Raw genomic sequence first — 27,351 nt, forward strand, 5'->3', positions numbered from 1 at the left:
CCTGACCTCAACATCTTGGGACACTAAGGGACAACTTAGCATGACCAATCCACCCAACCTGGAGTGTGGGAGGAAGTCCACGCAGACACGAGGAGAACGTGCAAACTCCACACAAACATCACCCCAGGCCGGAATCGAACCTGGGTCCCTGGAGCTATGAGGCAGCAGTGTTAACCGTGGCTAATCCACCTAATACACCTCATTTGGACACCAAGGGACAATTTAGCATGGCCAATCCATCTAACCTGCACATCTTTTCACCAATGAAAACAAGAGTTTGAGAATGAATAAGGTTAGAAAAGTATTCTGAGTTTAGCTTGTGTTGTTTTCAATGAGCAGGTTAATACTTCAACGCAAGTGATTGAATAGATTAAATCATGCCCGAGACCAGAGAGACTGGTGTGTGGAAAACACAGACAAACCAACCTTCCCTCAGCTCTTTGTGTGGATGAGCTCAGAGCATCTCAGTTTTTGACTTCAATGTTCAATGTAATTCCAGTTACATCCAGCAGAGGGAGCTACCATAGCATTATGAATAAACCCAAAACAAAATGGCATTTAAATTTTTTTTACCTTTAACAAATATCCCGAAGGGGAGGGGACAAATTGCTCGGTCAAAGAACTAGGCTTTAAGCTGGATTTTACAGGAAGAGAGGGAGGTGGAGGAGTCCCAGACTGAGGAAGAAAATTCCAATGAGTGAGAACTCAGCGGCTGAAGAAAATTAGGCTGATGTGCAAGAGGGATTAGAGTTTGTGGGCGTCATGGAAGAGAAAGAGCCACGACAGAGATGGAAAAGGGGTGAATCGATTTGAGCAGAAGGCTGAGAATTTTAAATGCAATTCACCGAGGGACAAAGGGACTGGAGTTAGGAAGGACAGATGTGATGAGGTGATCGGTGTGGTGTAGGGTAGGATATTGGCAGTGGAGTTGTGAATGATCTGAATTATATGGAGGGTGGAGAAGGAGAATACATCCTAAAGAGCCATGAGTAATAAGTCTGAAGAGGCACAGGCATGGATGAGGCTGAAGTAGGGCAGTACTAGGGTGGCACAGTGGTACAGTGGTTAGCACGGCTGCCTCACAGCGCTGGGGACCTGGGTTCGATTTCACTGTCTGTGTAGAGTTTGTACATTGTCCCCGTGTCTGTGTGTGTTTCCTCCGGGTGCTTCGGTTTCCTCCCACAGTCCAAAGATGTGCAGATTAGGTTGATTGGCCATGCTAAATTGCCCCTTAGTGTTGGGGAGACTAGCTAGGGTCAACACGCAGAGCTACGGGGATAGGGGCTGGGTGGGATTGTGGTCGGTACAGACTGGATGGGCTGAATGGCCTCCTTCTGTACTGTAGGGATTCTGTGAAGTAAGGGTACATTATGGAGGAGGAAATAGATGGGAACGGTGTAGGATTGGAAATACAGCTCGGGGTCATGTAGGATATTTCGATGATGAGCAGTCTGGTGCAGCCTGAGACAATGAGCCATCAAAGGAGATGGAGTTGTTGGCAAAGACACAGGGTTCATGGCAGGAACCAAGTACAATGGCTTTGGTCTTTGCAATGTTAGGTGCCGCAGGGTATTGCGAGCCAGGATATTTGAGAATCGGGCATGATAATACGCAGGTAAAGACGGGGTGGACAGAACTGTTGGAGCTGGCTGACATCAACATAACTGAGGAAACGCCACTTCTGCAGAAGGTTTGGTAGCAAAATTGTTATTCCAATAATCCAAAACTCCAGAAAGACCCTAAATTCGAATTCCAATATGATAGTGGCTTAAGAAGTGTTAAAAAGCTGGAACTGAAACATAGAACATAGAACATTACAGCGCAGTACAGGCCCTTCGACCCTCGATGTTGTGCCAACCAGTGAAACCAATCTAAAGCCCCTCTAACCTACACTATTCCAATATCATCCATATGTTTATCCAATGACCCTTTAAATGCCCTTAATGATGAGTTACAAAGGGCAGGTTTCCAATATTTATAATATCATAGTGATATTCCAATATCATAATTGTTTCATGAAGGTTTGGCAACAACTTCCATTCATTTGGTGGATTTAGCAAGACACTTAATGGGAGCGATAGCAATTAAGGCATTTTTGGCACATTTTCTGAGACCAAGGGCAGAATGTTCACATTTTTAGGCAGAGTGATGCAGTGGGCGGGAAAGACGATGGAGAAGCCTTTGGCCCCGTGCTATCAGCCCTGTGCCGTCAGCCCCGTGGGCCGCCTCCTCCGCCATCTTTTTAGAGTCATCGAAACAAACTGCTCAGGAGCGGATCCCACGATGTCACGCTGGCAGGGCGGGCTCTGATTGAGGTCATCCTGACAGCATCCTAATTTGTAAAAGATCGGGGCACCAATTTTAAAAAGTAAAAATAGAATCCCCCCCTCCCACCCCATGGAACCCCCCTCACAGACCTGCCCTATGTACCTACCCCACTAACAGAGACCCCCCCCCCCTCCCTCGCCAAGAGAACCCTCCCCAACCATGAAACCACCACCCCTAACACGGAACTCCCCACTTCCCCTTCCACCACGGAACTCTCTCCACATCCTGCCCCCCCCTCCCCCATCCCACAAAACACACACAGCCCCATGGAGCTCCTCTATTATGGAACATAAGAACATAAGAACATAAGAAATAGGAGCAGGAGTAGGCCATCTAGCCCCTCAAGCCTGCTCCGCCATTCAATAAGATCATGGCTGATCTGATAGAGGGTTCAGTCCCACTTACCCGCCCGCTCCCCATAACCCTTAATTCCCTTAATGGTTAAAAATCTATCTGTGACTTAAACACATTTAACAAGGTAGCCTCTACTGCTTCATTGGGCAGAGAATTCCAAAGATTCACTACCCTCTGGGAGAAGAAGTTCCTCCTCAACTCTGTTCTAAATTGACTCCCCCGTATTTTGAGGCTATGTCCCCTAGTTCTTGTTTCCATTGCAAGTGGAAATAACCTCGCTGCTTCTACCCTGTCTAGCCCCTTCATTATCTTATATGTCTCTATAAGATCTCCCCTCAACTTTCTAAACTGCAATGAGCAGTCTACTCAATCTCTCCTCATAAGCTAACCCCCTCATCTCCGGAATCAACCTGGTGAACCTTCTCTGTACCCCCTCCAAAGCTAATATATCCTTTCTTAAATAAGGGGACCAAAATTGTACACAGTACTCTAGGTGCGGCCTCACCAGTACCCTGTACAGTTGCAGCATGACCTCCCTGCTTTCATACTCCATCTCTCTCACGATAAAGGCCAACATTCCATTTGCCTTCTTGATTACCTGCTGCACCTGCAAACTGAGGTTTTGTGATTCATGCACAAGGACCCCCAGGTCCCTCTGCACAGTAGCATGTTGTAATTTTTCACCGTTTAAATAATAGTCCATTTTACTATTATTCCTTCCAAAGTGGATAACCTTACACTTACCAACGTTATACTCAATCTGCCAGATCCTTGCCCACTCACTTAGCCTATCCAAATCTCTCTGCAGATTCTCTGTGTCCTCCATGCAATTTGCTTTCCCACTCATCTTTGTGTCATCCACAAACTTTGTTACCCTACACTCGGTCCCCTCCTCCGGAACGTCTATGTATATAGTAAATAGTTGAGGCCCCAGCACCGATCCCTGCGGCACGCCACTAGTCACTGATTGCCAACTGGAAAAGCACCCATTTATTCCGACTCTCTGCTTTCTGTTAGATAGCCAATCCTCAATCCACGCTAACACTTTACCCCCAACTCCATGTACCTTTATGGGGAACTCCGTGTACCTTTGGGGAACACCCCCCATCATGGACCCATTTCCCCAGCACCGGCCAGTGGCACTGCTGCTAGGGGGCAGTGCCAGGGGGGGGAGCAGTACCAAGGCAGTGCCAGGGTGCTGCCCAATAATGACCCTCTCCCCCTGGGCACTGTACTCACCGGGTTCTGCTCGCCAGGTGCACATCATGAGGAGACCTGTCATGATTTGCAACATCGTGCCCTCACATCAACGTGAGTGGACAATTCAATGGTGGGGGACTATCAAGCTTAAAGCTCTGATAATTATATAATTGAAATGTATTCAAATGGGGTTCCTGATGTTGAGCACTGGGATACCTGTTATGTCATTGGTGGGGGGCAGGGCGGGCGGTGATGGGAGGGGGTGGGGGTAGGCGACAATCGGAGTGGGAAATCCCGCCAGTGTAACCCAGTGGACTGGGCAAGCCATCTCCTTGCTCCAAAAAACAATTCAAATTCAAATTGAATCCAATTCATGGTCCCCACACATATTAGATCCAAGCCAACAGAACCAGGCATTACACCTGATCTCAGCCTGGATACTGTACTTGATCTTAGCCAGAAGGCCAGGGATTCACAGAACTCTTTCACAATAAATACAAAAATGTAATACTTAAGAACTGGCAGTGGTAGCAATCGCATTTTCTATGGAACTCCAGCCTTCAACCATCAGCTGATTGTGGCACTCATTTCCTGATTGAAGTCTAGCTTCTCTTTTTCTTGATGATGCATGCTTTCAGGTCATGCAAGTTCTTACCTGATTACGTTTTCCAGCTTGGCTCGATCATTCTCTGGTGGCGGCGGGGGGGGGGAGAGGTGGCTCAGATGTATTTCTGGTGAGTTGGGAGGGAGGCCAGATGGATTTCTGGTGGGGGAAGGGCACGGTGGGGTGGGGGGGGGGGGGGAGGGGGGGCAGGTGGGGTCCGCTGCCACTGTGCGGGTGATCAGGGGGGGCAGAGGGTCTCGATCGGTCTGGTGGGGGTGGTGGGTGGATAAGGGGGACAGTTATGTTGTGGGGGTGGAGTGATGTCTGAGGGAGCCATCGCTCCCGCTTTTTGCTCCCGGGCCACTTCATCCGCTTTTTACGGCCCGGGAACGATGTGACAGCGGCGCGTTTTTTCAAATTTTTTTTTCACTGCGCATGCGCAGTTCAAAACTCCAATCAGAGCAGCAGCGTTTTGGGTGCAATAAGCCCCAACCACAGCGCGATTCAGACCCGCGATTTTTTTTCCAAGCTGAGTGCGTATGGGGGCGCCTGAGAACAGTTTTCCAAGTCGGATCTGAATTGCACCCAGGTTCAGCACTTAGAATGAAAATGGTAAAATCAGGCCCATGGAGTGGCTGCTTCCACTGGTGGGGCATTCTAGGATGGGAGGTCATAGTCTTAGGATAAGGGGTAGAAAATTTAAAACAGAGTTAAGGAGAAACTACTTCTCCCAAAGGGTTGTGAATCTGTGGAATTCGCTACCCCAAAGTGCGGTGGATGCTGGGATAGTGAGTACATTTAAGGAGGAGTCAGACAGATTTTTAATTGGTCATGGGTTGAAAGGTTATGGGCAGAAGGCAGGAAAATGGGGATGAGGAGCACATCAACAATGAGCAAATGGCAGAGCAGACTCGATGGGCCGAATGGCCTAATTCTGCTCCTATTTCATATGAAACTTCTATTTTTGGAGATATGGTGAAAGGAAACAGTGCCGTTTGAACTGATCCTCCCCCACCTCAGTTACCCTAGGTTGAGAAATGGGATTACGGTAATTGGTTACAGAGGATTTTTTTTTCAACTCTTGCCAGTTGAGTGGTCAAACATGCAAGCATCCTTACAATCCAAATCCTGGCGCAGCAGAAGTAAGTCCACTGGTAGAGTGCGATCCCAGCAGTTTCATTTTCCTGAACCTCCACAGCAATTCTTGAAACCAACCAGGACGTGGAGGCTTTGGAGGGAGTACAGAAAAGATTTACCAGGATGTTGCCTGGTATGGAGGGTATTAGCTATGAGGAGAGATTGAATAAACAGGGATTATTCTCCATGGAAAAATGGAGGGTGAGGGGCGAACTGATAGAAGTTTATAAAATTATGAGGGGTATAGATAGGGTGAACAGTTGGAAGCTTTTTCCCAGGGCAGAAATGAAAATTACAAGGGGGCACAAGATCAAGGTAAGCGGGGGCGGGGGTGGGGGCGGGGGGGGGGGGGGGGGGAGAAATGTTCAGTGGAGTTGTGCGGGGGAAGCTTTTTACAGAGGGTGGTGGTGGCCTGGAATGCACTACCCAGTGAGGTGGTCAAGGCAGATACGCTAGAGACATTTAAGACTTATCTGGATAGGCACATGAACAGACGGGGAATAGAGGGATACAAGCGATTGGTCCAGATAGGACAACGCACAGGCTTGCAGGGCCAAAGGGCCTCTTCCTGTGCTGTACTGTTCTTTGTTTTGCATTTTGTTTTCTTTGTCAAATAAGGAAATAAGAATAAAAGAGCTTATAATAAAAGAGAATAAAAGAGATATAGTGTCAATGACTTTCCAAAGTGCTTTAAACTCATTGACGTACTTTGAATTGTAGCTACAGTTAAACTGTTGTAGTTTTTCATTTCCTTTTATATAAATCACGTAGTTAAGCACATGAGGGTCACTTCCCTTTTTGGCACTAGTTAAGTATCTCATTCTTCAAGTCACAAATTAGACGGATGCGGGTACATTTTGGTTTTCAGAGTTAAGGGTAAGTGTTGCAAAAGATGTGGCATGCCGGTGGTGTTTTGTCTGCAAACTCGGGCGCAAAAGCAAGCTGAAACTTTATAAGAATCATAATCATGGAGATATTTTAACAATGGTTTAATTAACACAGAAATGGCAAATAAAACTATCAAGATACTCATATATGTTGTATTGCACTGAAGGGTTGCAGAGGAGATTCACCAGGATGCTGCCTGGGATGGAACATTTAAGTTATGAAGAGAGGTTGGATAGGCTTGGGTTGTTTTCATTGGAGCAGAGAAGACTAAGGGACGACCTGATCAAGGGATACAAGATTATGAGGGGCATGGACAGGGTGGATAGGGAGCACATGTTCCCCTGAGTTGAAGGGTCAGGCACAAGGGGGCATAGGTTCAAGGTGAGGGGCAAGAGGTTTAGGGGAAATGTGAGGAAAAACCTTTCTACCCAGAGGGTGGTGACGGTCTGGAATGCACTGCCCGAATGGGGGAGGCATGTTGTCTCACATCCTTTAAAAAGTACCTGGATGAACACTTGGCACGTCATAACATTCAAGGCTATGGGCCAAATGCTGGCAGGTGGGATTAAGTAGAAGTTCAGGTGTTTCTAAAGTGTCGGTGCAAACTCGATGGACCAAAGGGCCTCTTCTGCACTGTATGATTCTATGATTCTATGATTATTCACTTCTGTTGGAGCACGATTATGATATTATTGTGTTGTTAATGCTTTAAATAAAATACTTTCATTAACCGTCATGTACCAGATAGTCTATTGACATACTGAAGTAAACTAATAAACATTCTATTAATTCGATCCTGCAATTTAAATATTTTACAATTTGTATTTTGCATTTGAAAGAAACCAACCAGCTAGAAAGTTAATAATCCAGAAATTAAACCCAATGAAACATTGAAATTTCAATCGATAGTGAGATGGTGCACATGGATGCTGAGTACACAGTTTATCACTCGCGGCGACACTTTATGTGCAGGACTGAATAAAGCTGCTGCTCATCAAAGTAGTACAGAGCTCTCTAGCTGTGTCCAGACAGATCTTTATCCCATAGCAGTCCTGTGAGAGTATGAAGAGCAGAACAGGGAGAAACCCAGATGCACACGGTGGCCTTCGATTCAGTTCACCTGGCTTGTTTGCATGCAATGATTGTAGGACCTTTGTAAGTGTCAGTACTCATGAAAGGATGAGTGAAAATATTTGACCAGAGGGACTTTGGGCATGTCGACATCATTTTTCTAAAGAAAGGGAAATGAGCACCATGATTAGCCTTGCAGATTGTTGGTTGTTGTGAGGTACAATTCCAAGTAGTACTAATCAATTCTTTTCTTCTGTACCCGCTTGTACAGCTGAACAAATATTCACTTCATTGAATCATAGAATCATAGAATCCCTACAGTGCAGAAGGAGGCCATTTGGCCCATCGAGTCTGTACCGACCACAATCCCACTCAGGCCCTATTCCCGTAAACCCACATATTTACCCTGCTAATTCTCCTGACACTAGGGTCAATTTAGAATGGCCATTAACTGTCTTAACTGCATTTCTTGGGGTTCTTTAGACTAGGCTTGTTGACCTTGCTGACATTATAGAATCATAGAATCATACAGTGCAGAAGGGGCCCTTTCGAGGCTGCATCGACAGACCACTACAAACAAAAACTATGCTGTAAGAACCGTACTTCTTTTCCTTTCCTGCCACAGTCCTATGTCTAACTCTCATTCTAAATTTTAACCTCATCCACGTGATTACAGTAAAGATGAAGATCCTGTACTATGGGAGCCAGCTGCTCGAGGGTTAAACGTCTGTGTGACAGGGACCAAGGCCGGTAAAGGTTGGTTGTACACTCTTTTCAGCAATTCCTGGGCCTTATAATTTACTGGACTTTCATCACCAAAAGAAACATTGCAACACTGTTGATAGGAAGAAAATAACACAATCTAAGGAAGTTTTCCTCAGATTTGTTCTAAGTTAAGGATATGCATCTAAAGGGATGATTTCAAGTGATTTCTATCAAGCACATAAATCTTTTGTTTTAGAGGAATCCCATTCTTTTGCCAAAAATAATAAACAAAATTTGTCTTTCGTGTATCATTACAATATCACTGGCATTTAAGAATTTGGGCATGGTGTTGTTTAGTGGTAGTTTTTTGATGAGCTATATTTGTATTGTTAGATATTCATAGAATCATAGAGTCCCCACAGTGCAGGAGGAGGCTATTTGGCCCATTGCATCTGCACTGACTCTCCAACAGAGCATTCTACCCAAGCCCTATCCCCAAATAGAAACCTCGCTAATCCCCCTACCTCACACATCTTAGGACATTACGGAGCAATTTAGCATGACCAATCATAATAACCTGCACATCTTTGGACTGTGGGAGGAAACGGAGCACCCGGAGGAAACTCACACAGACATGGGGAGAATGTGCAAACACCATACAGACAATCACCCAAGGCTGGAATTGAACCCTAGCGCTATGAGGCAGCAGTGCTAAGCACAGTGCCACCGTGCCACCCATAGATATAAGGTATTGTTTTAACTCGGTTTAATGTAGTGTTTCTGTGTAAGGAAGGGTAGATTCATGCAAGACAAAGGTGTTTGTATGTGTGGGGGTTTGGTCAGCCCGAACTGTGCTTCTGTAGTGTTAAGAGGTTATAGCATGAAAAGTATACAAGCTGGGAGAATTATAAAGTCGTTGCTTAGTAACCAAGGGCACCTTGAGGGCAGAAAGGCTTTTTGAGATGAGTTTTAGCTGGACTCATAGCAGTTGGAGCTAGGAAGTGAGAGAGAAAGCAGCTCACATAGATTTGCTAGAGGCAGAAAAGCCATATAACGGAGTAAGGTGCATGAAAGCAAGCTTCAGGGGAACTTATAGAAGCCAGGGAATGGAAAAGAAGCTCCAGGAATATTGAAGTAAGAAGAATCAAAGAAGAACTGCCTTTGGAGCAAGTTGCTGCTTATGGATGTCAAAGTCAGACCTGGGAAAAGAAGAGCTGGTGAAGTTGGCTACAGAGAGTACACACATCTAGAGTAATCATAAGGTTTGGTGCTCCTATTTCCAGTGATTGAAGCAATGGTATTCTGCTGGGGCCTGAATACCTGAATTTGTGCAGCATTTTGGATGCATGTTGCAATTCAAGATAAAGGAATCCTGAAAGGAGAGGCGGAAAACGAGGTGCTGGACCCTTTATTAAAAGTGGATTGGAGGTTTTGTTTGACAGAGTCTTTGAAAAACCTGGAGCAGAGTTTTAAGGCAAACTGCAGGTGGAAAGCAATGTTTAAAGAAAGATTTTAGAAAGTGTCTTTTTGGGAGTGGAGTTTGGAAACCCACAAGTGACAATCATCTGGGGGCATTGTGAGAGAAAACATGGAAGAAGTGGCATCAGCTATTTGCTTTCAGAATGGGGGTGTTATTTTTGAAAACTGTACACATTTGTGAAGCTAAAGGGGCAGTAAATACTGTATTATAATCAAACTTTTCATGTTTAATAAATGTATTTTTCTTGTTGTTAAAATTAATTAGTGGTCCTCTGACTCTGTTCTTCCACATTTTCTAAAACAAAAAGTAAAAGTTATGGTCCTTCGAGCCAGGGCTCGATTCTAGAATCTTCCTGTCCAGTGGTAACAATAACTGGGATGGTAACATTTCCCGCAGGATGATGGCAATAAAGTTAGCTCCACCTTGATGGTGTAGACCCCTTAATGCGAAATGCACAGCATCTTTTGATTCACAACCCACCACATACTCCTGTGAACATGTGGAGCTCAGCTTTCAACCCTGGCTGGAATCTTACCGCCCCGGCGGCCACGGGAATCGGTGTGGGCAAGGGGCGGACAATGGGAAGGTCTGTTGACCTCAGAGGCGGGACTTTACCGTTTCGGAAGAAGCAAGGCCGTAAACCCCCGCCCCCTGTGTCAGCGAATGGGTTTTGAGTGAGTTTAAATCTGACCCATTTGCTTCATAATTCAAATGAAGTAGTTTGGAGAACTTGACGGCGGCTATTTTCCAGTCCAGTTCCTCTTGTTCCTAGCAAAGAAAAAGGTTTTAAAAAGTGACCTTGAATGACATTGTTTTGCTTTCACTCCACTTCTAAATGGTCCTCCCCTGAAGACCAAGCTGCTGCAGCTTCCCTGCTCAGATCAGTTACAATTACAGTTAGTAACAGTATTGTAGAGTGTTATAGTAAGTGTCTTCCGATTTGAATATACAAACTGATGTCTTGAATTGAACTAAATTGATTTATTATTGTCACATGTATTGGGATACAGTGAAAAGTGTTGTTTCTTGTGGGCTACACAGACAAACCTACCATTCATAGAATACATATGGGTGAAGGAAAGGAGAGGGTGCAGAATGTAGTGTTACAGTCATAGCTAGGGTGTAGAGAAAGATCAACTTAATATAAGGTAGGTCCATTCAAAGGTCTGACGGCAGCAGGTAAGAATCTGTTCTTTAATCGGTTGGTACGTGTCCTCAGATTTTGTATCTTTTTCCTGATGGAAAAAGGTGGAAGAGATTATGTCCAGGGTGCGTGGGGTCCTTGATTATGCTGGCTGCTTTTCTGAGGCAGCGGGAAGTGTAGACAGAGTCAATGGATGGGAGGCTGGTTTGAGTGATGGACTGGGCTTCGTTCACAATCCATTGTAGTTTCTTGCAGTCTTGGCCAGAGCAGGAGCCATACCAAGCTGTGATATATCTGGAAAGGATGCTTTCTATGGTGCATCTGTAAAAATTGATGAGAGTCGGAGTGGACATGCTGAATTTCTTTAAGCTTCTGAGAAAGTAGAGGTATTGGTGGGCTTTCTTAAATATAGTGTCGGTGTGGAGGGACCAGGACAGGTTGTTGGTGATCTGGACACCTAGAAACTTGAAGCTCTCAACCATCTTCAGTGGGTATGAGCATGTGTGAATTATGTCATTGGTAGCACAGGCTTTTGTGGGTTTAGTTTTGACACGAGGGACCTGTGTAACGAGCTGCCTCCGGTCCTGACTTCATGCTATGCTGTATTTTGTTATTTTCATAAGTAAAGAAGAATGAATATCAGAACACATTCCACCACCTTTGTGTGGCCAAGTTACCACAGACACAATTATGGCAATGGAGAACTTCATCTGCATGTTTAAAGAAGGGTCCTGCTGATGTTGGGCTGATAGGTCAGCTGCCTGTCCAGAAGCAACAGTAGAAACCGTTTCCTGCTGAGTGAGCTAAAATCCACCCCATAGTGTCAACTTTCAGTGGAGACTCCCTTTGAAGCCAACATCGCAACAGCATCCTGAAAATGGTCTTGAAGAAACGCCACAGGAAAGTTAAAGGCAATGGAACAGGATGGGTGGTCTTGACCTTGAACTCCACTTAAACCATAATAAGGAACCAGATTCCATTGAAGAGGCAGCAGGATTAAGCCTTGGACACATAGGTCTGAGTTTTCCCGTTCCGCCCACCACGGGGATCATAGCGGGCGAGAGGTGGACCATGGAAAGGTACATTGATCTCGGGCAGGAGTTTCTGATTTCAATGTGAACATGGCCAGAAAATACCATCCATAGCTTGGTGGCACAGTGATTAGTATTGCTGCCTCACAGTACCAGGCACTTGGGTTGGGTTTCTGGTTTGGGTCACTGTTTGTGTGGGGTTTGCACGTTCTCCCTGTGTCTGTGTGGGTTTCCTTCGGATGCTCCGGTTTCCTCCCACAGTCCGAAAGATGTGCTGGTTTAGATGCATTGGCCATGTTAAATTCTCCCTCAATGTACCCGAAAAGGGCAGGAGTGTGTTGACTAAGGACTTTCACAGTACCTTCATTGCAGTGTTAATGTAAGCTTACTTGTGACACTAATAAATAAAATAAAAAAACTAAAAAGAATTTTACAGCACAGAAGGAGGCCATTCAGCCCATCGTGTCTGCACCAGCTACCAAAAGAACTACCTAGCTGGTCCCATTCTCCAATTCTATCCCCGTAGCCCTCGAAATTCAACACTTTCAAATACATAACCAGCTCTTTTGAAACCTCGTATGGAATTTGCCTCCACCACTCTCCCAGGCAGCGCATTCCAAATCTCAACAACTCTCTAAGTAAAGAAGTTTCTCCTCATCTCACTCATAGCTCTCTTGCTGACCATCTTGAAATTGTGACTCCCGAGTCACTGACGTACCAACTAATGGAAACAGAATATTCTTCTTTACCCTTTTTGTAATTTTGAACACTTCAATAAGGTCATCTCTTTATCGCTTCTTGCTCTTTTGGCTAAGATCAAGCGTCCGATGAAGTCCAGGATGCCTCATCTTGTCAGCTTGGATCTTGTTTGTCTTCCTTGTGAGGACCTTGAATTGGATTCAATTGGATTTTGAAGTTGGTTTGTGGAGCAGATAAGGAATGGATTTGAGGGTTTGCCTGATCCACTCTGAGCATTGGCTTTGTAACTTTAAGAATGGAGTAAAAAAATAATAACAAAGGCCACCTCTTAATCTCTGCCCCAAGGAGAATAAGCCCAATTTCTCTGTTGAATACATGTTGGAACCACTGTGTTGATCTTCGCAATTGAGTTTTTATTTTTAGACCCACTCTGTAACTGAGTCATAACTTGGCCATACAACACCTTCTCATATATATGGCCAACAGGCAACACCGCAGTTCACATCCAAGAGTAGCACTCGGTTACAGGGTATAAATGTCTGCTCAACCAAAAGCAAAGACTCAAGTCCAGAAAGATATTTTGATGCTGTTGTGGGTTTTTTTTTAAGTAAGTAACAAACTGAACGGTGATGATTTATATTAGATGTTGAATGTTGATGTTTGCTGTGAACTTTTAAAAATTCATTCCTGGGACATGGGCGTCGCTGGCTGGCCAGCATTTATTGCCCATCTCTCGTTGCCCTTGAGAAGGTGGTGGTGAGCTGCCTTCTTGAATCGCTGCAGTCCATGTGCTGAGGGTTGACCCGCAATGCCATTAGGGAGGGAATTCCAGAATTTTGACCCAGCGACTGCGAAGGAACAACGATATATTTCCGAGTGAGGATGGTGAGTGGCTTGGAGGGGAGATTGCAGGTGGTGGTGTTCCCATGTATCTGCTGCCCTTGTCCTTCTCGTTGGAAGTGGCTGTGGGTTTGGAAGGTGCTGTCTGAAGATCTTTGGTGAATTGCTGCAGTGCATCTTGTAGATGCTGCTACTGAGCATTGGTGGTGGAGGGAGTAGATGTTTGTGGATATGGTACCAATCAAGCAGGCTGATTTATCCTGGATGGTGTCAAGCTTCTTGAGTTTTGTTGGAGCTGCACCCATCCAGACAAGTGGGGAGCATTCCAACACACTTGTGTAGATAGTAGGCAGGCTTTGGGGAGTCAGGAGGTGAGTTACTTGCCGCAGTATTCCTAGCCTCACATTTTCACTCTCTGTTTATGAGCATTTGTGTGTAGTATTTAAAATATACTAACAAAGTATAATGATCTGTACAAGAACTTTTGCATTTCTACTCATTCATGGAGTGTGGTGTTGCTGAGTGCATTTATTGCCCGTCTCTAACTGTCCTTGAATTGAATGGCTTTCTCGGCCATCTCACAGTCAACCACAATGCGGACTTTTAATTCCAGATTTCTATTGAATTTAAATTTTGCCATCCGCTGTAGTGAAGCTCCCCCCAGAGCAGTTCCCCTGGGTCTCTGGATTGTCACGAGTCCAGTGACAGCATCATCTTGCCACTGCCTCCCCAGACATAGCTACTGGAGAAAATTAATTGTGTCTCATGAATATATTTGTGTTGAAGTCTCTCTTGTACTGGTGAATTTTGTTGCAATGTGCAAAATAGTGAATCGGATTAAAGGGGTGGAAACAAATAACAGGAATTAGGGCAGTTTCTCAACAAGTTGGAAATGATGTCCTACTCGATTCTGTTTGGGTTGACTTTTTTCACTGTGTACTTCAATGATTTGGATATAGACCTAGGGGGAGGGTTGCTCAGATTTGCAGCCTATATCAGGATGAGAAGCCGATTAAATGATTGAAGGCAAAAGGAAGTTGCAAGGGGTTATTGAGATTGAAGGTTGGAAGGACAAACAAGGGGGCAGATGGAATTTAACATCAGTAAACATGAGATGGCACATCTGGCAAAGGTTTATCCTAACTCGAAACGTTGGCTCTATTCTCTCTCCGCAGATGCTGTCAGACCTGCTGGGATTTTCCAGCATTTTCTGTTTTTGCTTTATTGTATGAGATGGCACATTTTGGTTCTAGAAATGAAGGTAACAGTACTTTGAAGGGAAGGTTTGATGGTGGTGATGAGCAGAGGGATTTGTGAGTTCCAAATCCCAAAACATTAAAACTAGAAGCTGATGGAAGAGATCATTTAAAAATGCAAAATAGTGTGTTTTATTGGAAGAGGTATAGAATATGAAAGTTGAGAAATAATTGCCAGTCTATATAAAATCTTTGTAAGACCACTGTGTTCAGGTATGTGATAGGAAGCAAGTTGAGATGAGGATACAGTTCCAAATCACCAAGTCATTATCTGGCATCAACAAACGATGGCACAGTGGACAGCAGGGTGGTACAGTGGTTAGCACTGCTGTTTCACAGCACCAGGGACCTGGGTTCAATTCCCAGCTTGGGTCACTGTCTGTGTGGAGTCTGCACGTTCTCCCATGTCTGCGTGGGTTGCCTCCCACAGTCTGAAAGACGTGCTGGTTAGGTGCATTGGCCATGCTAAATTCTCCCTCAGTGTACTTGAACAGGCGCCAGAGTGTGTGACTGGGGGATTTTCACAGTAACCTCATTGCAGTGTTAATGTAAGCCTACTTGGGACACTAATAAATAAACTGTAAAAAAATACAAGGACATAATTGGGGCTGCCTTCATTCTAACAGAAAAGATGAACCAGTGTCCTGATAGAGGTGTTTGAAATTATGAAGGGATTAGGCTGAAAGAAATGAACTACTTCACTGGTGGAGAGTCTAGAACGAGGGAAGAAAAGTTCGAATTGCAGTTATATAGCGTCTTTTATCACCAATGGATGCCATAAAGTGCTTTACAGCCAATGATGTACTTTTGCTACTGTTGTAATAGCTAATTTGCGCTCAGTAAATGCCCAAATGCAGCAATCACCAGATAATCTGTTTTTTGTGATGTTGAATGAATGAATTAATATTGGCCAGGACATTGGAGATAATGCTTCTGTTTCTCTTTGTAATAGTGCCATGGTAATTTTTAAATTCTCCTGAGCAGGCAAACCAGACATGCACATCATACTGCATCTGCCATGTACTTGCCCAGTCACTCAAAGTGCACCTTATCTCTATACACACCGGTGAGGCCAGCTGCAAAGCAATCGGGCACCGATGTGGAACGGTGCACTGGAAGACCCCATCCCGCCCCCCATCCGACATTGGCACTTCCCAATTCATCAACGGCATGTTTCCCCACCCCCTCCCCAACACTGATCGCCAGCATTGGGGCTTGGGGTCACTCAAAAGGTCCCCTGTCATGACTCCGGAAAGGCCCCCTTTGCATTCTCCAGCCCTGCAAGATGCCCTCCACTTGAACCCCTCTGCATGAAACCCTTGCAGAGTCCCACTCCATTATAGCTCCCCGTCATAGGCCCCACCTCATTGGCACTGCCCCTGGCACATGGGCAATGTCCAACTGGCACTGCTGGTGTGTCAGGTGGGCATTGCCAGATGGGCACCGCCCAGCCATGTCCCCAGGTGCCCGGGGGCTTCAATGGCCTCTGAGCCCCTGAGCCTGGCTAGGCCACATGCATGGCCTCCGCTAGTCGAGACCAGTAATGATTCTCACCATTCTCACGCAATGGTCGGAAGTGCCCAGGGGCTGGTCGAATGGACGATACATATTTAAATATGCTAATCGGCCTTGCGCCCAGAAAGAGCATGACCCAGCTTGCGCCATTAGAAAGGGACCGGGACGATTGCAAACCGTTTGGTGTTGGACACAAAACCAATTTTTGCACTCGCACGCTATTTTCCGGGATTGGCACAATCTGCACCAGATGAGGTTGGAAAATTGCCTCCCCCCCACCCCTCCAATATTGAATTATGGATTAGATATGTGGCTGAAGAAAAATAGTGTGACCATAGAGGTTAAAGGCAACATAGGTGGATTGGCCATGCTAAGTTGCCCCTTGGTGTCAGGGGGACTAGCAATGGTTAGTGCATGGGGTTATGGGGATAGGGCCTGAAAGGGATTGAGGTCGGTGAGGAGCCGATGGGCTGAATGGCCTCTTTCTGCAGTGGAGGATTCTACGATTCTATGGACTGATGGTGCACAGGATAAACATTAACATGAGCCAAACGTGTGGCATAATTTATGTGTACTTGATGAACAGCATATTTTTACAGGATGTGGAAAAGAGGAAGTTACTAGAAACAGAATGCGATTCTTAATGAGTGAGAGCTTCACATTTGGCCACAGCCAATGGGAATTGGAGTTTGTGTCTTTCTCGCTTTTCTAGGTCGGGACCTTAAGGTTGGCATCCTGCCTGAAGCACTCTGATCCTGCGCATTGGTCCTAACCACAGAAAAGTAACTTTTGTTCACAATCAGATTGGTAACTTTCCCTTATTAAAGGCAATCTTCCCACAAAATTGGTTATAGTCAAAGTCTGAGGGCAGTGGCATTTCGTTTTCCTTCGGGAAGCTTGTCATTGTGAAACTGTGAAGTCATCTCCTATAAACGTTGTGCTTTTTTAGTTTCTCACCCAATAAAACGGTCAAAACTGAATGAGTTCCAAATTGGGCTGCAACAAATTTAGTTTTTTTTCTGTGGTCACAATAACTTGAAAACTGTTGAGTTCAAGTGTCTATCTGCCATTGGGGTGCTTTTTGTTTCTCGAATTGGGCATTACGGAGTAAAATTAACCGAACGTTGAATGTTCCTTTATGTACATCCAATACCTGTCAGTACAGTTGACCTTTCTCGGTCATTTGGCATGGTCATGATTTTGTGTTCCTTAGTAAATAAACCAGTTTGTTAGAAACTTAGCAGTGGAAATATTTGCACAGTGGAACAATCATTATGCAGAAGTGGCAATGAATGCAGTAAGTCAATGTGTAATTGCTAAAACTGCCATTTCATACTCATCCCAATGCATCATGAGTTTAAGTTTATTTATTAGTATCACGAGTAGGCTTACATTAACACTACAATGAAGTTGCTGTGAAAATCCCCTAGTCTCCACACTCCGGTACCTGTTCGGGTACACTGAGGGAGAATTTAGCATGGCCAATGCACCTAACCAGCAAGTCTTTGGACCGTGGGAGGAAACCGGAGCACCCGGAGGAAACCCACGCAGACACGGGGAGAACATGCAGACTCCGCAGAGACAGTGATCCAAGTCGGGAATCAAACCCGGGTCACTGGCACTGTGAGGCATCTCTAGTAAAAACCAAGATACTGCGGATGCTGGAAATCTGAAATAAAAACAGAAAATGCTGAATAAATGCGGCAGGTCTGGCAACATTTGTGGAGGGAAACAGAGTTAACATTTTGGATCTAAATGACGCTTCTCCAGAATGTAGATCTGCTGATTTTACCCAGCGTTTTCTATTTTTATTATAAATGCATCTCTGCTGAGTTAGCTGATCTGAGCGAGGGGACAGCCAATTCCCCAATTGGCTTCAGATCGCTCTGCTGATTGTCTTCCATTAACCTCTTCTGGACAGTATGTGTGACAGGGAGCAAGCAGCATACTGACATTAGCGATGAAACACAAAGAGTGACCCGGGTTCGAATCCCACCGCGGCAGATGGTGGAATTTGAATTCAATAAACAATGTCTGGAATTAAGAACCTCCTGACAACCATGAAACCATTGTCGAAAAAACCCATCTGGTTCATTAATGTCCTTTAGGGAAGGAAATCTGCCGTACTTACCTGGTCTGGCCTACATGTGACTCCAGAGCCACAGAAATGTGGTTGACTCTCAGCTGCCCTCTGAAATGGCCTGGCAAGCCACTCAGTTTAAGGGCAACTAGGTGGGCAATAATTATACATGGGCAATAAATGCTGGCCCAGCCAGCAACGCCCATGTCCTACAAATGAATTAAAAATAACTTGGGTGAGCTACCGGGTGATTGTTGGCATCCATGGAACTTTGCCACAGCACCTTCGGGGAGGAAATGGAGAACAGAAAGTTATAACTTTGGAGCAAGAGAGGGAGTCTTTTCCTTTAAGAATGGCTTAAAGATGCTTCGCCTGTCAAGTTAAAAGACTGAAGTGGGGATTCCGCATTATATTAACCTGTGCCTGTTAATTGTGCTTAAGGCAGCATGTTAAACTGGCTCTTCTTCCTGTGTTAAATGATCGCTGTGTGAATCCTGTTGTTTCAGACATTGCAAGCATCAGCGAGGGCCCAGTAATGAACATAGCTCATGCTGCTTAAAGGCAGCCTGCATGTAATAACTCCATGGAGGCGAACGTCCGGTCACCAAGTTATTTTATTTGCACCATACATCTGTACACAGCCAGCTCTCCTGTTGCTCCCTGCTGAATGCAGACTGGGAGTCTGACACACCTGCTTTAAATAGGGAGCATGAGGCTCCCTGATTTAACCATCAATTAAGGCTCATCAGGTATTTCTTTTCACACCAATCAAGTAAACGAACTCAAATTAACTTAAGGACAAATTAAAAAGGGCAGCTCCCCAAAAGGAGGGAACAGCCCGAACCAAAAATCAAATCACAAAGCAAACTTAAAACATTAAATCATAATGTGTTTATCGGGGTTTATAATGCCCCTGCAGTGCCCAGTGGGTGCAGAAGGCGTCAACTGCGCCCGTGGACACCGCATGCTCCCTCTCCAGGGACACCTGGCCGCGAATATAGCCGCGGTAGAGAGGCAGACAGTCAGATGGACGACCCCATCGATCGCCCATTGCCTGGACCTATTGATGGCTAAGACTCATCAGGTAGTTCATACTCTTGCAAGCCCATCTCATTAGCCTGGCTGAAGTCATCACACTGCACTTGTGAGGAGAGATCAGAACCAACATTTCAAGTCAGGATGACTCGCATCCAGATTCAAAATGTTGGCTCTGACCTCTCTGGAAGTCTGGTTGGAATTGCGTTTGGCTGAGATGCCCACCCATTCTCCACCCCCCCCCCCCCCCCTCCACCCCCCACCCCCCTTGCTTATAGACAGTCTCTGACAAGGTTCTCATATGAAATAGATTCACTCTGATGAAGCATCAGTGTGTGGGAGAGGGCTTGGGGGCAGGGGTGGGGGGGCAGTGGTGGGGGGGCGGGGGGGGGGGGGGGGGGGGGGGATGGCAGGATGTGCTGGTGGCAAATGCCATAGGACCATAATCAAGACAGTTGATAACTCCAGAAGCAAAAAGCAGAAACATGAAGAGGAGAGGAATAGCTTAAATTAAGCTCTATTAAAACCATTGCAATGTTTTAAATTCATTTAATATATTTCATTGAGTACAAGGATTCATTTTTTTCTGTATTCATGTACTAAAAAGAAAAAATAATTGGTTTAAAGGTCTGTCATATATCAGAAAATATTAGTTGGGTTCTTAATAATTGACCAGAAATATAAGATTATCACATGCCTTTTACCAGTTCATGTCAACATCTATGTTTCTATGGGCTGGGATTTCTCATATCTGTAATATTCCAGCCAGACTGTGGAGTAAAAAATGGAAAATTGCAGCCAAGGGTTTAATAAGTTTAAGATGAAGTGTCAAATTAAACACCTCACACTGAGGTCCATTGTGTTGCACTGAGTATTGCTAAAGAAAGTGGCATCGATGTTACTCTCATGTACCATCTGTAAACCTCTAACTTTGAGTGCTTTGGGCTAGTTCAAAATCATTCCGAAATTGCCAATATAAGATTGATTGTATAATTTGTGTTATCTGGTTGAAAAGAAACTGTGAAAGCGCGGCAAGGTGCAAAATCATCACAGTGCAGCTTGCTGCAAATTAGATGGTTTTGGTTGTTGTAAAGGAAACTTAATTTTTGAGGGCCTCCACAGCACTTCTCACAGTTCCTGATAGAAGTCTACAAGATTATGAGGGGCATGGACAGAATGGATAGTCAGAAGCTTTTTTCTAGGGTGGAAAAGTCAATTACTTGGGGACATAGGTTTAAGGTGCAAGGGGTAAGGTTTAAAGGAGATGTACAAGGCAAGTTTTTTACTCAGAGGGTGGTGGGTGTCTGGAATTCACTGCCGGGGGCGGTAGCGGAAGCACATACGATAGTGACTTTTAAGGGCACCTGGACAAATACATGAATAGGATGGGAATGGAGGGATATGGTCCCCGGAAGGGGAAGGGGTTTTAGTTAAGTCGGGCAGCATGGTCAGTGCAGGCTTGGAGGGCCGAAGAGCCTGTTCCTGTGCTGTAATGTTCTTTGTTCTTAATACCTCATGCTCTTTGACCCCCATCCCCTGTCCATTAAAAAACAAATACGTAGGCAAGTATATAACACAATATCCCACACTTCACTGAAGCTATGGATGCATTATCTCCATTGATGAAAATTGGGAAGTGCCAGAGAGCTATCAGCGTGCCTGGAGAAAGATATATAAGTGAAAAAGTAAACAGACTAAAAGCAGTTACATCCATGCTGATTCTGCACCATTGGGTGTGCAATGTCAGGGCATTAACTGTTGCATCAGCCTCTGTGGTCCTTCAGAAACTGTTACCCACTGTTCTTGGGTTGCACGCGGTCTTACAAAGAAAATGTATATTATTTATGCTTCACTATTTCTGTGAAAAGAACGGGAAACTAGACATTGTTGCTGCATTAGACTGGCACAAATGCACAAATAGCACAATCTAATTACTTTCTGCAGATCTTGCTAAATTAAAAAGTTGAACTGCTCCACTTTTATACATTTATTCATATTTATATAATTTACATAATAATATCCTTCTGTTATTTAAAAGCTCCCTTAATTATTTCCCACTTTTTAGTTATTCAGCAACTGAGGTCTTGTGAAGCAGTGGGTAGCAAACCTGTTTCTGAACCAGAAGCTCTGGGTTCAGTCTGACTCCAGGACTTGGCGGCCGAGGAAGGTGGATTCATAACGTGGCCAAAGATCTGCTAATCCTTCCGACATATGCTGATGGCAGGAGGTAAGGGGGCGAGCGATTCTTCGTCAGCCACATAGTGGAGAGAAAATTGGAGGGCTTCCCGTCACTATTCAGAGCTCTGGACAGCAATGTGGATGTAAAAGTGTACGTTGCCACAGAAAGTCAGATTCCTTTTGGGGGGGGGCAGTTGGCTGTACAACCAGTATTGATCAGCTTGTTACCAAGAATCATAGAGTGTAGAAGGAAGCCATTTGGCCCATCAAGCCTGCACCAACAACAGTCCCACCCAGGCCCTATCCCCATAACCCCAAGTGTTCACCCTACTAGGCCCCCTGACACTAAGGGGCAATTTAGCATGGCCAGTCAACCTAATCCACACATCTTTGGAGCGTCGAAGGAAACCGGAGCACCCGGAGGAAATCCACACAGACATGGGGAGAACGTGCAAACTCCACACAGACAGTGACCCAAGGCTGGAATCGAACCCGGGTCCCTGGCGCTGTGAGGTGGCAGTGCTAAGTAAAAAGACTCATTACGCGACTGGTTGATGCTTTGATTGTCAGGCAAATATTTTTGTATCTGGGAAAGAGAAATGTTCAAAAAAAACATAAAGGGAAAACGATCTTTTTAAATGGCCCTGTGATATTTCTCCAACGTTGCAAAGCACACATAACTGTCCTGGAGTCTGATTATCAATTCCTGCCAATTCCAGGCCAATCCAGCGTTGGCCACCATACCTACATCTGGGAAAATCCTCCCAGGGTTGATCCACAATTCTAATGTCAGACGTAATGTGCATTTTGAAACACTGAAATGACTGCAATTATGTATTTCAATTTAAATATGTGTATTTGCTTATTTTCCTAGGTCAATTAACCAGAGGGACCTGATCTGAGAGCTCTGCTATTCTCGATGCAAAAACAAGGTCTTGCAATGACCTTTAATACTTCAATCAGTAATACTGCATGCAAACCTCAGAAGCTGGTTATTTTCATCCCTACCTTTCTAAGTGTGGTTTTTGTCATTGGTTTTGCTCTGAGTGCCTTGAGCCTTTATACTTTTTGGTTTCGCTTCAAGAAGTGGAAGCCTGGAATGACCATCCAGTTTAATCTGGCTTTGTCAGACATTAGCATAGCTCCTGCGGCACCATTCATGATCGCCTACTTCTCAATGGCGAATCATTGGCCATTTGGACAGTTCCTGTGTCAGCTAAAGGTGTTCTTATTATTCATACACATGTACGGCAGTATCTACTTCCTGACTTTGGTGAGTGTGCATAGATATGTCACAGTTGTACGCCTGACGGAACACAGCATTTTTAAGAACCAAAGGCATGTGAAGCACATTTGCATAGGCATATGGATTTTCCTCTGTATAAACGCATTGCCATTCTTTTTCGTCCTCAAAACATCTGAAACGAACAATGTTACCCAGTGCTTACGTATACACCAAACTGAAATGTCAACTGTATACTTCACGTGGACAATGGTCATTTTATTCCCCGGCTTTATCATCCCATTTGGGATTTCGGTCACTTGCTACATCCTGCTCGGGGCTTACATAGTTAAAATGGACAGCAGCCTTTCCAGGAGGAAAGCTATGAAAGTGAAATCAATGGCGATGATTGCCGTGTCTCTGGTTACATTCCTCATTTGCTGCTTGCCAGTACAAGTGTCACGTTTAGTTGCTGTAATAGTGAAACATCTCTACCCTGAGGCCACGTGCCAGTTGCTATACAAGATCGAAAATATTTATTACATCGCTATTGTGCTAGCCAATGTGAACTGTTGTCTCGATCCTCTGCTCTACTGGTTTTCCAGTAGGAAATTCCAAGTGGCTTTCAAAGGGACTCTAAGTCTATTCAGGTGTCAATTCAAACAACTGAATCTCAATGCAGGTAACTCAATTGCAGCAGAAAGATCCACTGCTTAGACAGTGAAATGTTTTTGCTACAATTTTATTACAGTAAATAACTTATCATCGGACTTCTAGCTATATTTTACTTGAAAGCAACCACATGCTTTTAATGAACTTAATTTAACCAGACAACTGCAATAGATCTAAACATTTTAGTATTTCCTACTTTACAACAGTTTGGATGCTTCAAAAGAACATCATTGGCTGTGATTTCTTCTGGGTATCTGGTGGTGGTGTAAGTTAATATGTAAATGCAAGTTCTTTCTTTAAGGCCATAAGAAATAGGAGCAGGTGTAGGCCATTCAGACCTTTGAGCCTGCTCTGCCATTTATAAGTTCATAAGTACATAAGATATAGGAGCAGAATTAGGCCATTCGGCCCATCGAGTCTGCTCCACCATTCGATCATGGCTGATACGCTCCTCATCCCCACTTTCCTGCCTTCTCCCCATAATCCTTCAACCCATTACCAATTAAAAATCTGTCTAACTCCTCCTTAAATTTACTCATTGCCCCAGCATCCACCGCACTTTGGGGTAGCGAATTCCGCAAATTCACAATCCTTTGGGAGAAATAGTTTCTCCTCAACTCTGTTTTAAATTTGCTATCCCTTATTCTAAGACTATGATCTCTCGTCCTAGGATGCCCCACAAGAGGAAGCATCCACTCCATGTCTATTTTATCCATACCTTTTATCACCTGATATACCTCAATTTGATCTCCCCTCATTCTTCTAAATTCCAGAGAGCATAAGCTTAAGCTGTTCAATCTCTCTTCATATGACAAAACCCTCATCTCTGGAATCAATCTAGTGAACCTCCTTTGAACTGCCTCCAATGTCACTACATCTTTCCTCAAATAAGGGGACCAAAACTGTGTACAATACTCCAGGTGCGGCCTCACAATTACCTTGTAAAGTTGCAACAATACTTCCTTATCTTTATATTCTATTCCTTTAGCTATAAATGCCAACATTCTATTTGCTTTCTTTATTATCTGCTGCACCTGCATCTAGTTTTCTGTGACTCATGAACGAGGACACCCAGATCCCTCTGCATCGGAGCACCCCGAAGTCTCTCCCCATTTAGATAATAAGTTGCCTTCCCATTTTTATGGCCAAAATGCATGACCTCACACTTATCCATGTTAAACTCCATCTGCCATCTTTTGGCCCACTCTCCTAACCTATCTATATCCATTTGTAGGGTTCTTATTTCCTCACTGCAACTTACTGTCCCGCCTATTTTTGTGTCATCTGCAAATTTGGCTATAGAGCCTTCTAACCCTGTATCCAAGTCATTAATATAGATTGTAAATAGCTGGGGCCCAAGGACCAAACCCTGTGACACCCCATTAGTTACTTTTTGCCATCCAGAAAAAAAAAGATTTATCCTATCTCTTTGTCTTCTGTCCATCAGCCAGTCACCTATCCAAGCTAATAAATTACCCCATATCCCATACGATTTAATCCTGTGAATTAACCTTTTGTGCGGCACCTTATCAAATGCCTACCGGAAGTCTAGATATACTACATCTATAGGATCCCCATTATCCGCTTTGCTTGTTACATCTTCGAAGAACTCTAGCAAATTAGTCAAACATGATTTGCCCTTCATAACACCGTGCTGACTCTGATGGATAGCGTTTTGACTTTCCAAATGTGTCCTGATATTGTTTCCTTGATAATTTATTCTAACACTTTCCCAACAACAGATTTAAACTAACTGATCTGTAATTTCCCACATTTTGCCTCCCTTTCTTTTGGAATAAGGACGCAACATTAGCATTTTTCCAATCCACTGGAACCTTTCCCGTGATGTGGAGATGCCGGCGTTGGACTGGGGTGAACACAGTAAGAGTTTTAACAACACCAGGTTAAAGTCCAACAGGTTTATTTGGTAGCAAATACTATTCGTTTTTGGAGCGCTGCTCCTTCGTCAGATGGAGTGGAAATCTGCTCTCAAACAGGGCACAGAGACACAAAATCAAGTTACAGAATACTGATTAGAATGTGAATCCCTACAACCAACCAGATCTTAAAGATACAGACAATGTGAGTGGAGGGAGCATTAAGCACAGGTTAAAAAGATGAGTATTGTCTCCAGACAGGACAGCCAGCAAGTCTAGGAGGCAAGCTGTGGGGGTTACTGATAATGTGACATAAATCCAACATCCCGGTTTAGGCCGTCCTCATGTGTGCGGAACTTGGCTATCAGTTTCTGCTCAGCGACTCTGCGTTGTCGTGTGTCGTGAAGGCCGCCTTGGAGAACGCTTACCCGAAGATCAGAGGCTGAATGCCCGTGACTGCTGAAGTGCTCCCCCACAGGAAGAGAACAGTCTTGCCTGGTGATTGTCAAGCGGTGTTCATTCATCCGGATGAACGGATGAATGAACACCGCTCGACAATCACCAGCGGTCACGGGCATTCAGCCTCTGATCTTCGGGTAAGCGTTCTCCAAGGCGGCCTTCACGACACACGACAGCGCAGAGTCGCTGAGCAGAAACTGATAGCCAAGTTCCGCACACATGAGGACGGCCTAAACCGGGATGTTGGATTTATGTCACATTATCAGTAACCCCCACAGCTTGCCTCCTAGACTTGCTGGCTGTCCTGTCTGGAGACAATACACATCTCTTTAACCTGTGCTTAATGCTCCCTCCACTCACATTGTCTGTATCTTTAAGATCTGGTTGGCTTTGGGATTCACATTCTAATCAGTATTCTGTAACTTGATTTTGTGTCTCTGTGCCCTGTTTGAGAGCAGATTTCCACTCCATCTGACGAAGGAGCAGCGCTCCCAAAGCTAATGGTATTTGCTACCAAATAAACCTGTTGGACTTTAACCTGGTGTTGTTAAAACTCTTACTACCTTTCCCGTGTCCAGGGAATTTTGGAATATTACAACCAATGGATCCACAATCTCCACCACCACTTCTTTTAGTACCCTAGGATGTAGGCCATCAGGCCTGGGGACTTATCTGCCCTCAATCCCAATAGTTTGCTGAGTACCCTTTCCCTATCGATGTTAATTGTTCTAAGTTCTACCCTTTCTATTACTTCTGACTTGCCCATTCCCAAAGGAGTGGTACTAGTGTCCTACACCATGAAAACTGAGGCAAATTATTGATTTAGCATCTCTGCCATTTAATAAGATCATGGGCTGATCTAACATTCACTAAGTCCACTTTCACAGAATTATAGAAGAGGTCCTTCAGCCCATTGAGAGTGCACCGACACATGAAAAACACCAGACCTCCCACCTAACCACATTTACCAGCACTTGGCCCATAGCCTTTCCTGCCTTCTCTCCGTAACCCTTATTACCCCGACTGATTACAAATTTAGCGCTCTCAGCCTTGAAAATGTTCAAGGACTCAGTTTCCACAGTTTCCTGGGGTGAAGAATTCTAAAGATTCATCGCTCTCTGAGAGAAGAAATTCCTCCTCAAATGAGTACCCCTTTATTCTGCGCCGAAACCCTCTGATCCTGCACTCTCCCATGAGTGGGAACATCCTCCCAATGGTTACTCTGTCTAACCCCCTAAGAATCTTAGATGTTTCAATCATTTCATCTGACATTCTCCTGAATTCCAAGAAGTACAAACCCAATCAGTTTAATCTTTTCTCATATGGCTGTCCCTCCATACCTCAGTTTATCCTAGTAAACTTTCTCTTACTGCCTCCAATGATAGTATATTATTCCCTAAATGAGGGGACCCAAACAGTACACAGCATTCTAAATGTGTATCCCAATATTCTGCAAACTAAAAGCATCTTGTCAATGAAACACTGGCGTACAGCAAATACTTCCTCTCTCCACTTCTCGGCCTTTTAGCTCAGATCAAGCCCAAGATCAGATGCAATGACTTTTCTTGTCAGCTTG

General features: G+C 44.6%; 1 protein-coding gene across 1 annotated transcript; it reads left to right on the plus strand.

The window, feature by feature from the left end:
• The first annotated feature begins 8,258 nt into the window (after positions 1–8,258).
• Positions 8,259–24,841, plus strand: LOC144503094 (lysophosphatidic acid receptor 6-like). The gene is made up of 3 exons (XM_078227595.1): positions 8,259–8,338; positions 21,433–21,594; positions 22,420–24,841. Exon 3 carries the CDS (start codon positions 22,465–22,467, stop codon positions 23,482–23,484), a length of 1,020 nt encoding a protein of 339 aa, XP_078083721.1. The 5' UTR covers positions 8,259–8,338; positions 21,433–21,594; positions 22,420–22,464; the 3' UTR covers positions 23,485–24,841.
• The last annotated feature ends 2,510 nt before the right edge of the window (positions 24,842–27,351 follow it).

Source organism: Mustelus asterias, chromosome 13, assembly GCF_964213995.1.
Source record: "Mustelus asterias chromosome 13, sMusAst1.hap1.1, whole genome shotgun sequence".
Taxonomy (NCBI): domain Eukaryota; kingdom Metazoa; phylum Chordata; class Chondrichthyes; order Carcharhiniformes; family Triakidae; genus Mustelus; species Mustelus asterias.

What these genes read in the sequence shown, in the direction of transcription:
- LOC144503094 (XM_078227595.1), top strand. Translation starts at nt 22,465, where the DNA reads ATGCAAAAACAAGGTCTTGCAATGACCTTTAATACTTCAATCAGTAAT.